Source organism: Protomyctophum bolini (assembly GCF_963924005.1).
Source record: "Protomyctophum bolini genome assembly, chromosome: 8".
NCBI classification, from domain to species: Eukaryota; Metazoa; Chordata; class Actinopteri; order Myctophiformes; family Myctophidae; genus Protomyctophum; species Protomyctophum bolini.
This window is the reverse complement of record NC_137869.1, coordinates 28,623,849-28,638,433: the sequence shown is the minus strand read 5'-3', so window position 1 is coordinate 28,638,433 and position 14,585 is coordinate 28,623,849. Positions and strand designations below refer to the sequence as shown.

The 14,585-nt window shown below is 44.7% G+C and overlaps 1 protein-coding gene across 1 annotated transcript in view; it reads left to right on the top strand.

Moving 5' to 3' along the window:
* The window catches only part of unc13a (unc-13 homolog A (C. elegans)), a gene marked incomplete at both ends in the record, with an annotated part of 55,621 nt that extends 43,198 nt beyond the window's left edge, over positions 1-12,423 (top strand). Inside the window, 8 exon segments of the mRNA XM_080770512.1 lie at positions 1,633-1,662; positions 2,569-2,625; positions 2,792-2,872; positions 4,077-4,224; positions 6,882-6,938; positions 9,416-9,508; positions 9,659-9,818; positions 12,135-12,423. Of these exon segments, the coding sequence (XP_080626638.1) occupies positions 1,633-1,662; positions 2,569-2,625; positions 2,792-2,872; positions 4,077-4,224; positions 6,882-6,938; positions 9,416-9,508; positions 9,659-9,818; positions 12,135-12,423 (915 nt within the window).
* Positions 12,424-14,585: the final 2,162 nt, after the last annotated feature.

Genomic DNA, 14,585 nt, shown 5'->3' with positions numbered 1-14,585 from the left:
TCGAAGAGACTCTCTTCCATGCTTCACTACTGCATCTACTCTAGGTTTTAGAAGTCTCTCTTAACAGTTACAGTAGCTCCATGTCCCTCCAAACCCTTTTGTTTTCTGACTGATATGGGGCTCTTTGCAGCTTTGACTGACCCTTTTCTCTGGTTGTTGTTGTTATTATTACATCCTGCTCCCATGCTCTCCCTCCACAGATGATTGTAAGTACGGCACTCCTGCGTGTGTGTCTGTCTGTCCGTCTGCGGTGGTCGGTCCTCTGCTATATGTGGCTGCTATCTCCCATGTTCTGCCCTCCATGAAAACCCAACCCCCATCCCTCATTTTCTCCAAAACCAACTGTCTCTCTTCTCTTCTCTTCTCTTCTCTTCTCTTCTCTTCTCTTCTCTTCTCTTCTCTTCTCTTCTCTTCTCTTCTCTTCCTCCAACTCTCGATCTGTCCTTGAGGAGACAGAAGCATGGTGCATTCCTGACTGGGTCTGACAGGTCCCAACTACCCCTTTAGAGCCTCCACCAATCAGATGCCCCTATGCTATTTCTCTAAATCAGGAAGTGGTACTCCCTCCTTACGCCTGGTGTTGCCTTGTTTCTTCTTCTTCTCTTGCATTGTGCCCTCCCTGGGACTCAAGCGGGGTGAATTTGGCCTCTTGATGGCTGATCTGGTGTCCTAGTGCCCCTCTGCGCCTCCCCTTTGTCCAACCTTTCTCCCCCTCTGACTTGTTTCCCCTTTCCCCCACTTCACCCCACCTTACCCACTTCCCGTTTGAAGTCCCCACCCCCCACCCCCCAGTGTGGGTTTGTTGCTTGCATCTAATCTATTTCCACACTGCAGTCTTCTCTCAGTATACTGTACTGCACTACACTATACTGTACTGTAACGTATGTCTCTGCAGGCCTGTCATGTCGGTCTGCTGTCCTGGTTTGGTTCCATGTTCTGTTTCTATGATGACAATTGTAGCTTCTGGCCACGTGTCACGTTGGAACCACTGTGCTTCTGATGGATAGAAGAGGATGTGGCTTTGTTGGGATGCTGTATAAACAGTGTTCATGCTATACTGCGTGCTACTATACTTCCCACTTATGAGTTTTTATGTTGTTGTTTTTTCTTCTATTCTGTGAACTCTTGATACCTACCTATTACTTTACTCTAGCATAGTGTTCTTCTTTAGCATAAACATGTCTTTGTTAAACTTTTACCATGTATAATCTTGTAACAACAGTTATGGCTTATATGACTTCATATATGACTTCATTGGGCACTATCTCAAAGTACATATAGCTCTGTCAGAGTACTGTTTCTTTTTGAAAAAAATACCATCTTCTGACTTTAATATTGGTAATGTGATAGCATTTTCAGTGATAATACATGGAAATAATGGAACCCCTTAAACTACTGTAGGCTACTTGAGACACTCACAGATTTAGTAGGTTTGGTCATTTTGTGAACACAACAAAAAATGTTTTCCACCAGTGGTGAGTGTCTCCCAATTTAGTTCTCATGGCTCAGAGTGGCAAATGCAGTGTTATGACATTTACCCACTTTGACCAATGAAAATGGCAATACTCAGATACCAGCCAATCAGACCACTGGAACACTTCATCATGTATTAACCACGTCCTGTCTTTTCAGGGGAGGTTGAAGAATGCTTCTCACAGTGATGTAAGGACAAAAAACCCTCTAGATTGATGTGTCCTGTCTTACTGTATCTCCTCCTTTGTACCATACTATGTGTGTGTGTGTGTGTGTGTGTGTGTGTGTGTGTGTGTGTGTGTGTGTGTGTGTGTGTGCACACGTGTGTCACGTCTCTTCGTTTCGAGAGCATATACACTTCATTTTAATCTTCCCAGATCCAGCCGAGACTCGTTTGTGGGGTTTGCTTACCTTTTATCTTGTTATTGTGGTACTCTTTGTACACCACTGATTGAGATGTCACAAAATGATGTACTCTTAAAAACATCCATCATGTCTATGGCTGTCTTGTTGATCAGAGTCGCAACAACACTTAGTGATATACTCTGTTAGCAGAACGTCACTAGGTTGTACTTCCAGTAGAGGATAGATTAACAGAGGAACACTGCATAGACACAGGCAGTTCTCCCCAAACAACCTGTGTGTGTGTGTGTGTGTGTGTGTGTGTGTGTGTGTGTGTGTGTTTGTATGTGTTTGTGCATGCTGTATGAATTTACTGAGCTAATTTCGGACATTTTTGTAATGCAATGTGTGACTGCGTGGTGAGTGGTCACATGTGCGCACGAGTACTACTGTATGTGTGTATGTGTGCGTGCATGCGTGTGTGCGTGGGTGCGTGTGTGCGCGGGCGTGCGCGTGTGTGCACAGTCTGAACAGTGCTTCAGGCAAAGAATGTTCTTCTAGGCTTAGATAAGGTGTGTCTCCTTTGCATGTCAGAGCAGTCACTGTCTTCATTGTGACATTATACCCCTGCACTGCCACCCTGTATTCTGATGATAACACTTATATTATTCTCCCTCTCTTCTGTCCTCTCCACCTTCCAACCCCGTCCTTCTTCTTCCCTCTCTGGCTCCGCTCCTCCCTTTCCACCTCCAGGGTACTCAGCTCATCTTCAACGCTGCCAAGGAATTGGGACACTTGTCCAAACTGAAGGTAGCGCGCGCGTGTGTGTGTGTGCGTGTGTACAGTATGTGTGTGTGTGTGTGTGTGTGTGTGTGTGTGTGTGTGTGTGTGTGTGTGTGTGTGTGTGTGTGTGTGTGTGTGTGTGTGCGTGCATGTTTTGTATGCATTTAAAGACCACTTCTCTATTCCCATGCAGGAGCACATGGTCCGTGAGGAGGCCAAAGCCCTGTCGCCTAAACAGTGTGCTGTGATCGAGCTTGCACTGGACACCATTAAGGTACAAACCATTGCACCGTTGTACATCCCATGTCGCCGCAAGCAACTCCTAGATCCTATGTTTAATATCTGGAATCTAGAGTTGAAATACCAACCCTTGACAGCCCATACGTCCAAACGGAAAAGTCTGTATTGTATTATTATTGTATTAAACAACATTGCAGCTGTATGGAAAGCTTTTGTAACTGCCAAGTTACAAATCCACCGTAGGCATGTTATGAGCTACTTTCTGTCGATAAATTCATTACAGCCACATGGACTTGGCACTCTTTAGCCCAGTGGTTCCCAAACCTTTTCATGCCAAGGACCCCCAAATTGACACTAATTAGTCTGCAGAGGAGGTATGCCAGGGACCGCCATAAGAGAAGACTGTTATGGCTCTAGCAGTAATTCTCAACTCGTTTAATTTCAACGACCCCCAGTTTGACATGCATTAAGTTACGGACCCCCATTTGATGGCATTTCTATCTCTGAGGCCCCAATTAATATTGTAAATGTAATGTTAATTTAACTCAGAGAAGTATGTATGCAGTATGCACATGTATATATTTTGTTTTTCTAAAACTCTTTAGTGTTTAGTTAACTGTGATCTATTGTTTCCTTTGAATGGGGGGTGGGGAGGGTTTGTGTGTATATGTGTATGTGATGTGAAGGTTTGTACAGTCAAATGTATATAAATATTTTTTTTACTCTGAGAGTGTACAAATGGAACCAAATGGACCCTAACAGGTCACTCACACACTACTCCCTATGTAGGGAGTAGTGTGTGAGTGAATTCGGACACAGCCTCTGTCAGTAAACACATTTGGATTGACTGTCCCCTCGCCATAGGGCAGTAGGAGCTAAAGTAAATGATGAGATGAGATCCAAAATTCACAAAAGACACTTAAAAATGACATGGAAAATAAATGGCCCAGACTAATACGGGCAATTGTAGTTCATGAAGAGGAATCCCCCCAAGCCCATCTTGTCAGTGGTCTGATAGCCTACAGGAGTTTTAAGTAAATTACACATATCTGGTCAAATATTTCTACCCCATTCATAAACCAGTGGTTCCCAACCTTTTAGCTCAAGACCCAAAAGAGAAATTAAATATTTGCCTGGAACCCAAACTAGTGCAAATAGCCGATCTACAAGCTTACGCGACAGAAGTGATCCATTTCCTCCCTGTTTGTCTGACCTGTGCTGACCTTTCTCCGTTTCAGCAATACTTCCATGCTGGAGGTGTGGGTCTGAAGAAGACCTTCCTGGAGAAGAGCCCTGACCTGCTGTCTCTGCACTACGCCCTATCTCTCTACACCCAGGCCACGGACAAGCTGATCAAGACCTTCGTCCAGTCACAGAACGCACAAGGTAACTCAACTGACCCCTCTCTTTCTCTCTCTTTCCAACCTCCCTTTTGAACTGCCTTTCTTTTCTTAAGTCCCTCGTATCAATCTCTTAAGTTGTTGACCTTTATTGCTGCGTTGTTCTGAAAACTTCCTCTGTGTGCTCTTTGAGAGGCGATTCCGGCGTCTCCCATGTCTATTTGTAGTTAAGGATTCCCCACGTGTCCGACTGTATTTCCTGAAATTACCTCACATGCTTTATAGAGTAGAAAGCAGTGGCTCTGGGTGCTTGATATTTTATTTCATAATGCTCTTGTGAAATAGCGAGTCTCCAGTTAGCCAGTCTCCGGAAACACAAATAATCTCTTAACATGAGCTGTCCGTCTAGCCATTTGAAATAATTATACCACCCACCCATGAGTTTATTTTCTTTTTCTTATATAAACGTTAGATGACTGACTGTTCCCATGCGGTCTAAGATCCACATGGGAGTCACTCTGTTAATAGACCCCCATCTTGTTTGTCTCTTCTCTTCTGTCCATTTCCTTTGTGTCCACTGACTCTGTGTGAGAAGCTTACGCGTGTCCCTGAGCAACATGAGTAGAAATGCTGTTTTATTTATGATGTTTAACATTTTAACAGTAGTTTAGGGAATGTTTAAACACAGTGTCGAACAACTATCTTCATTCTTTAAAAAGAGAATAAAATAATAGTTCCTCTGTGAGTTCCAGCTGTCTTGTTTCTAACTTCAATGTCTTCAGTCCTTCATATTTATGTGTCTCTACTAGTGTTGTAGTTCTCGAGACATGGTCTCGTCTCGAGACCGGTCTCGAGACCAAATTTTCGTGGTCTCGGTCTTGTCTCGGTCTCGCGCTTCTCGCCTTTTTTTGTCTTGTGGTCTCGTCTCGGTCTCGCCTCTCATTTGTCTTGGTCTTGTCTCGGTCTCGCGCTTCTCGCCTTTTTTTGTCTTGTGGTCTCGTCTCGGTCTCGCCTCTCATTTGTCTTGGTCTTGTCTCGGTCTCGCGCTTCTCGCCTTTTTTGTCTTGTGGTCTCGTCTCGGTCTCGCGCCTCATTTGTCTTGGTCTTGTCTTGGTCTCGGACTTATTGTCTCGGGTCTCTTCCCCCACCGAGACCACTCGAGACGAGATGCAAAACGTTTATTATATCAACCCGATCGCAAGGACTGAGAGGAGCCCATTCACATTAATTAATTAAAGACAGCTGTTAAGGGGAACAGCGCTGCATGACGTTCATACAGGTCCAAAGAAGAGCACATGTTGATGTTGTTATGATCATTCTATCATGAAATTATATCAGTCTCAGGCAATGGGCATAAATAAATAAAGTGTCGGCCGGGAGGCGGAGAGTTACGCACGGCAATACGCATGCAGCGCCCGCCATACAGCGTGGCATTTACATTTCAATATATTCTACCAACAGTGCAAGACTGCAAGCTTTCTGGGTTTTTTTAATGTGTGTTGTGTTGTAACTTGTAACTTGTAGCCTGTAGTCGTTTTAATAAACGAGGTTGAGCGGTGATCTGAATACTGATCTGAAAATAGCCAATCTACAACTCACAACGCGTTGCACTGCAGCGCGACCGCGACATATGTATGAACTATGAAGCATCGCCTCGGTTTAGTTTCATCATGAGAAGAGTAAAGAACCACCACCTACCTGACGTTACATCTATACCTAAAGTAAAATCCATCCATCGTCCACCTTATGTGATCATGTCTTGTCAGGCTATAATAAAAACGATCATGTGCAAATCCTTTGTTGTATAACGTGCATGCATGCCTCATTGACATTGTTGGTTCACTACCGATTTATTTACTAAAAGGCTCAAACAGCAGCAACCAAAACCAACTAATAAACTATTGTTTTAATTTGAAGGTGAGCCATACGCCCATAGCCATTAATCTGAAAGGTTTTGGTCGGAAACTGTCAAATTAACTGACAGTGACGGACAGTGTGACAGGTGAGGTCACAGTTCACAGGTTAATTCAGTGCATGCGCAATGCACATGGTTTAATTTGGGGGAAGTGTTTCAGATCAAGATTGTTATCTGTACCTAATAATACTACCTATCAAATAAGAGGGAAAAATAGTCTTGGTCTTGACTCGGTCTCGCCTCGCGGCAGTCTTGGTCTCGGTCTCGACCCTCCTAGGTCTTGGTCTTGGTCTCTGCCCCCTAGGCTCGCATCGGTCTTGGTCTTGGTCTTGGTCTCGACCCTCCAGGTCTTGGTCTTGGTCTTGGTCTCGGCCCCCTAGGCTAGCAGCGGTCTTGGTCTTGGTCTCGGTCTCGACCCTCCAGGTCTTGGTCTTGGTCTTGGTCTCGGCCCCATAGGCTCGCATCGGTATTGGTCTTGGTCTTGGTCTCGACCCTCCTAGGTCTTGGTCTTGGTCTTGGTCTCGGCCCCATAGGCTCGCATCGGTATTGGTCTTGGTCTTGGTCTCGACCCTCCTAGGTCTTGGTCTTGTCTTGGTCTCGCTTTAGGTGGTCTCGACTACAACACTAGTCTCTACTACAGTATTTTCCCTTTCCCTTCTCTCTCTCTCTCTCTCTCTCTCTCTCTCTCTCTCTCTCTCTCTCTCTCTCTCTCTCTCTCTCTCTCCTCTCTTTATCTCTCTGTCTCTCTCTCTGTCTACTCTCTGCCTCTGCCCCTTTTTGTGGGCCAGTGTTCGACGGGAAGGGCTTGAGGTTCACCAGTAGTGAGGATGTGTACCCAGACCAGGGTATGTGGACCTCAGGCTTGGGGCCTGAGACCCCTGGGGGCTCCCAGAGGGCCTCCAGACCAAAGCCCTGCTCCCTTCACCCTACATTATGCATCCTGAGACTGCCCTGCCTGCTCAGATTCATCCCTACAAACAAACCCAGTGTACAGCTGTCTCTCAGCCTCTCTCTCTCTCTCTCTCTCTCTCTCTCTCTCTCCCTCCCTCCCTCTCTCTCTCTCTCTCTCTCTCTCCCTCCCTCTCTCTCTCTCTCTCTCTCTCTCTCTCTCTCTCTCTCTCTCTCTCTCTCTCTCTCTCTCTCTCTCTCTCTCTCTCTCTCTCTCTCGGTTGTCTCAGTATGCCCCGTCTTTCCTTCCTGCTACTATAACCCACTCCCATGTTCTTACTACACAGAGCATAGACTTAATGCATTCATGCATGTAATGTGTACACACACTGTACAGTATGTGCGCTGCTGCACCGTATACATACCCCCCTGTGTGTATGTATGAGAGGCCATAGAGCAAGGCATGATCTCCAGACATCAGGCATAGAGAATGCTCAGGCATCAGAGCCTGGAGCATTCTGGAGCAAGCGTGATGTCATGGAAGGAGGCTTCTGGGCCAAGTCCACTTGTGAGTGAGTGAGCGAGTGAGTGAGCGAGAGCAATTATCTACAGTCACTGAAGCAGACACAGAGAGGAAATTATTTCGCAGATGTTACTTGCCATTTCTAAATTATACAGCCATGATAGTAATTATGTAACATTTCTTATGATGATGATGATGTCATAATGATGATGGTGGTGGTGATCGTGATGATGACAGTTGGCTTAGATTGTCTGGGAGGGGGTCCCTCTCCTTGTTTTGGCCTTCACTTCCGATACTGTACACGTACGCACGCATGCACGCACGCATGCACCATTTTAATCTCAGAGTTAGTTATTTACAGAACCGTAAGGGTCCATTTGGACCCCCTGGTAGTCCCCCAACCTGACCCTTTTCCCCAGCCGCCATTTTGACCAGTAAACACAACTAGATATATTACTGTGCCTAAATGAAACACAACTAATTACCTTAAACTGCACTTAATCTGTCAAAAATGGCAACTTTTTGGCATCTGCCAAAAACGTCAACATTTGGGCACTGGTCCAGTAGTGAGCTATCAAGGATGAGGGGGCTACACACATGGAGTAGCTCACATGCCATCAGTTTCCAAGATTTTCGAAAGACATCAATTGGGGACTCGACTTGATAATGTATTTCTTTGAATATCAATCAATCAATCAATCAAACTTTATTTATATAGCACATTTCCAACAGCCAAAGGCCGACCAAAGTGCTAGGAATGCTGTAAATAGAATTGGAGTTTTCTCAATGCGTGTGCCTCATCACCCGTTGTATAGCTCTGAAGGGTTGAGTTGTGCTCCTTTCTGACAGACCTGAGAAACGGAACTCTCCGCCAGCTCCGTTCCTCTCTAACCATCCCCTGCCATGCTGGAGAACTCCTATTAAGGAATGGTCATGTCTGGATCCATCTCAGCATGTTCTGACCTGACTGGCAGTATCTCAGGAGAAACAGAAATGTGTTGGTCTCTTTCTCAACTCCCTACTAATGCATCTTAACACCCCATGAGACAACAGAGCCACTGTGCAACTACGAGTGGACATTATGCTGTCCCAAATTAGCCTAAACACCTTTGCGTTGCTCAATGTTTTAAAAAGACCAGCCAGTAACCTCTTCTTTTACATTATGTCTGTTTAAAGAAAGGATAACGCTTAGCTAGGTAGATAAAGTATAGACCCCTTACAAGCCTCATTTCGGAAGACAAGTGAGTTTTGAGGACATCGCTGTAGGGGGGCATATACACCGTAAGGATATATTTACTCAAAGGTTTAATACTTATACTGTAATACCATGATGAAAGCATATATCTCATAGCTGCACAGTGTGACGTCCACATCTTCTCCTGTAAAGTAACTTTCAGAATTACTACAACTTTTTGCATGGTCAGTACTTTCTGCACACAATTTACAGGACTGAAATGAACTCAGTAAAGCGAGTGGAGTGATTTATACATGGATGCGTGCCAGTGTCCCATGCCGACAATATAGCACATGGTGATCTTCTACAAGCTCACAATGCGCCACGATGCATTGTGTAGTACAGTGGTTCTTAAGGGGGTCCGTGAGGGGTTTCGGTTTCCCAGCAAAATGCTTTAATCTAGCATTACGTTTAGTTTAACCACTTTAACCAAAGTCTTTGAATCATTTGGAATATTTTTGAAACATACATATTTTCAGATGGGGTGGTCCACAGCGAAATACATATTAATTTGAGGGTCCTTGACATGAAATCTTCTGAGAACCACTGGTGTAGTAAGATCAGCTATTTTCAGAGCAGGACATCGTCGTACGACAAAGTATAAATCAGGCTTAAGGGCCCATATGTGCGAGCATCAGGGGTTGACGTGTCTCCTCTCTGGCTGTCTGTCCCGTCAGGCTCTGGGGTGGACGATGCAGTGGGAGAGGTGTCTATCCATGTGGAGATCTTCACTCACCCCAACACCGGAGAGCACAAGGTCACGGTTAAAGGTCAGTTCATGTTCTTCAATGTTCTATTACCCCATACTCCCTCAGATGGGTGCACAAGCCATTGGTCCCTGGTTTCATCATTAAAATGGTTTAAAAGAATAAATGAATGCCAGTTATACATTTCAAACTCACTCTCTCTTTCTTTCTCAGTGGTGGCTGCCAATGACCTGAGGTGGCAGACACAGGGAATATTTCGGCCATTTGTAGAGGTCTACATTATCGGCCCTCACCTCAGTGACAAGAAGAGGAAGTATGCCACCAAGTCTAAGAACAACAGCTGGGCTCCCAAATACAATGAAACGTTCACATTGTGAGTAAAACAAAAGCGTCTTGGAGTGGAGGGAGGTCCTCGCTCCGAAGCAGCTCTGACGCATTTTAAAACCTGCTCAGCGCTCAATTCTAAATCCCCCCGCTCCACTCTCCCCTCCGCTCTCCCCTCCGCTCACACTCCAAGCTGCATCACATGCTCTGTACGGTCACGTTTGGCTGGAATTATTGTATAGTGCAAAGCTGTGACTTTACAGGAAATGGAAAAAACAATTTTTCCATTGGTTAAATATTTATAAAAATCCATAGACAGACTTTCACACACTGGCGTTTTTATGTTAATATAGGCATATACGTTTTCAGAAAGAAGGGTTGCAGTTCACTCATCACTGCCCATAACCTGCAAGAGAAAATAGGAAATGTACGTGTCAGACATTTCGCCATGCAACGGCGACAACACTCCTGACCTTTTGGCTGCTGTGTGAAGTGGTCAGATGGGTGAGCAGCGTGCATTTTCAGAGCACGTTTATTGTAATCATGAGTCAGTCGATTGTGTTCTGGGTTGGATCAATCACAATGAAAGAGGTAGCTGCAAGCAGCGATAATGGTGGCAAGCAAGCGAGCAATAAGCAATAAAAACAATATAGCTGCAAGCACTCAAAAAGAAAAATCACACCTGTGTGAACTTAGCGGTGCAGGCTGCTCAACAACACCACTGTTGAGCAGGTTTAAGCGATTTTTAAACTCGGAAAATCAGATGTGACAGATGTGTTCCGCATGAGTCAAGGCACATTTGTAAACAAGATCCATGAATTTTCTTTGTCAAACTATTGCTATAGCGTCCCCCTTTGGCCAAGTGGAGTAAGACTGGTTTCAGCGCCATTTGGCATGACCCTCTACCATACTGTAAAGTTCATCATCATGAATCATTTTCATAAAACTGCAATATTCATTGGCTCATAAAAGCTTCATTTTTTAATGTTTGTCAATATAGGTCCAAAGTTCATGTGTAGACATTTTCGTGCATTTTGATCAAAGATCTCGGGAGGAGATAGATGTTTATCATTTAATTCAAAAGGTGGGAGATGTAAAGGTCAGAAGTCAAAAAGTCAGAACTCGAAAGCCATGCCAAGTTTGCATTTTCAATTGAGTGCTACAGCACCACCCTTTGGCCAATGGTCGTGTACTTCGCATCTTCACCGCAAATTTTTCCGTTCCGTACAAAAACCGGGAGGAATAATGTTGCTTGCTTACCTCGCTATGATTACGATAAAGTCGCTGAATAATCCCTCGCTGTCTTTTTTTTTTTACGAGAGGCATGTTGAAGTCAGAAATGAAGAGCTTAGTATATCCATCTGGTCAAAACCACGGAGAGCTCCCTAGATTTGGAGATACAAGGCATTCTTTCTGAGTAAACAGGGAAGTGAACGCCAACGCACATGCGCGAACAGCAAGGAGTATGGTGCAGAAGGAGAGGCCAACCCCCCAAAAAAAAAAAAAAATCTAAATATTTTTCTCTCGTTTGATATCAATGAAAATGCGCTATTTGCACACAGACGTTTAGGACAGGGAAATAAAGGCACAATGAAAAGCACACCGAGTGGCAGACATGATGTTCTGTCCACCATGACTGACCAGTACTACTACAGACATGATGTTCTGTCCACCATGACTGACCAGTACTACTACAGACATGATGTTCTGTCCACCATGACTGACCAGTACTACTACAGACATGTTCTGTCCACCATGACTGACCAGTACTACTACAGACATGTTCTGTCCACTATGACTGACCAGTACTACTACAGACATGCATGTTGTCCACCATGACTGACCAGTACTACTACAGACATCATGTTCTGTCCACCATGACTGACCAGTACTACTACAGACATGTTCTGTCCACTATGACTGACCAGTACTACTACAGACATGCATGTTGTCCACCATGACTGACCAGTACTACTACAGACATGTTCTGTCCACCATGACTGACCAGTACTACTACAGACATGCATGTTGTCCACCATGACTGACCAGTACTACTACAGACATGCATGTTGTCCACCATGACTGACCAGTACTACTACAGACATGTTCTGTCCACCATGACTGACCAGTACTACTACAGACATGCATGTTGTCCACCATGACTGACCAGTACTACTACAGACATGCATGTTGTCCACCATGACTGACCAGTACTCATAGGCACAAACACACACACATTGATGCCAGTCCTGTACATAGGAAACAAGAAATAAGAAATTAATAAAGAGAAAAGTAAAACATTATAATGTATGCTTTAGACTCTCTCTCTCTCTCTGTCTTTCTCTCCTGTTTTCCCTCCCCACAGCCCCCTCAGTAGCGAGGTGGGCCCTGAGGGCTACGAGCTCCAAGTGTGCGTGAAAGACTACTGCTTTGCACGCGAGGACCGCACCGTGGGCATGGCCGTCATGCAGCTGAAGGACATGGCCTCCAAGGGCAGCGTGGCCTGCTGGCTGCCGCTGGGAAAGCGCATCCACATGGACGAGACGGGCCTCACCGTCCTGCGCATCCTCTCCCAGCGCAACAACGATGACGTGGCCAAAGAGTTCGTCAAGCTGAAGTCTGACCAGCGCTCCGTGGAGGAGGGCCGCAGCTAGGCCAACAGAGAGGTGAAGTCTGACCAGCGCTCCGTGGAGGAGCTAGACCAACAGAGAGGTGAAATGACTTGTCTGGGAAAAATGTGAAAGATCTGCCACACGGCGCCAGCTGCTGCCCTGGTGGCTATCCACTGCCACGATGTTCCTAGTGATGTAAAAGCACAGCTAGAAGAACAACGGTCACTACGCGTGAAGTGAATACATCCATTTTACTGACTAGGACATTGTGATAATAGTACAATGTGATATCACAATTTGAATATAATTCACCCTACCTGTCTTGACTCTGTAAAGCATCAACGTTTGTTATGTAGAGTTTAAGTAATATTGTACCTTCCACTAAACCTCTCTTCAATGAGGTGATAGTCATTTCATTCCAAACCAACATTTGACATGTAGAAGATACATAGTCCTAGGCTAATCAGGGTGTGGGTGAAACTGGGCATACTGTACTTGTAGCCTTTGTCTTGGCATTCCTTCACTTTGACATTCCACTTTATCTAGTGCCCAGAGGGGAACTAGAAGTGCCAATAGTCAGATAATCAATGAAACATGCCAAGACCAGCCCGAAGCACAACATGACATAAGATCTTACGACCCACTCACACCAGAGGCTGCACAGTCTCACACATTGCAGTATGGGGTGGGTCACTCACAATGGGAATAAAAACCCTGTTTATTTCTTCAGAGTTGTAACACAACAGTTTAATTTCCAAGAGTTATTCTTTGGTTTCTTCTAAATAATATTTCTATTTTTATGTTTATATGTAAAGTAGTGTTAAATGCAGATCTTTTAAGATTTTAATGATAATAAGAGGAGGACTAAATGGTGCAGGTATATTGAACCTTGAAAGATTGTCCCTGCCATCGTTGTATGTTTTGTCTACCCTGTAACAGAGCACACTGCCTGAGACCCGTTATGCCTTCTGTCTTGTGGACCCTATCTGTCTAGTCGTTTCTAGAGCTAATGTATAGAGACTTTAACCTGATGAAAACAAGCCTTCAAGCACTGTGATTCATCGGGGGTGTGTGTGTGTGTGTGTGTGTGTGTGTGTGTGTGTGTGTGTGTGTGTGTGTGTGTGTGTGTGTGTGTGGCGGCGGCGTGCCATGCGTGCACACAGGTGGAGGCCAAAGTGTGTTTCCAAGTTCTAGTTCTGACCTCTTGTACTGACCAGTGTTGCCTGTTATCTGTAACTGTAAATCGTAGAGTGGAGGATATTACACTGTCGATGAGAGTGCTCATGTTTGACTTTAGATTTATAAGAATTTCCAAAGTGTCTCTTATGTGAGGAAGGATGTATGATGTACAGTATGTCTTTTAAGGGATATTTTCATGTTCAGCGTCTTATTGTAAACATTCCACGGCAGGCATACACTGCCGTGTGCGTGTTTATATGCGTGTTTATATGTGTGCGTGCGCGCGCGAAAGAGAGAAAGAAATGCATAAACCGAACAAAGCAGTTTACATTTTGTCTCATGTTTAGAAGAAGACATAAAGTGCCACTGTCTCTCCTGCAACACGACTAGCCGATCAGATCAATAGCTGCTGGTATAGGTGCACAGAGGCCATAGGAAAATCTCTATTGAGCTCCCGTTGCCGTAGCAACCCCAATCCAACTGAAGATGTCATGGTGGGGTGCAAGGTCGCACCCCACCACACCCCACCCCAACTTGTATGGTATCTCTTCCCAGGGAAAGCACAAACCATTATCCACTTTCAACCTGGCGTCCATGTTTTGGGCGTTATATTATAGTCGAAACTTTTACCCTGATATATGCCAGAGAACGCAGACCTCTCCTAAAAGGGCTACAGATGCTGACCACATCAGGCTTGGCACTGTAAACTGTATACAGAGGATCTACAGAATACTTATGTAGCATACTAGAATATTATGGGGATATGTCAAAGCACTGGGTCTTCAATTGTACCCCACTAAAACAAATTATGATTAAATTACTATAACATACACTAAGCTGTGGCAAGTTTTGTTATTCCGATAATGTCATACCCATTCCATAGTCATCGATTCATGGCCAATATAGCACCTCAATACTACAAGCTAAAATTGTATCTTGGAAGGAATGGAGTCTGGACTGATTATTGAGATAAGAGGAAGCATCTTTGATTTCCTCTGGCTGAAATTATTAGTCAATATAATTTC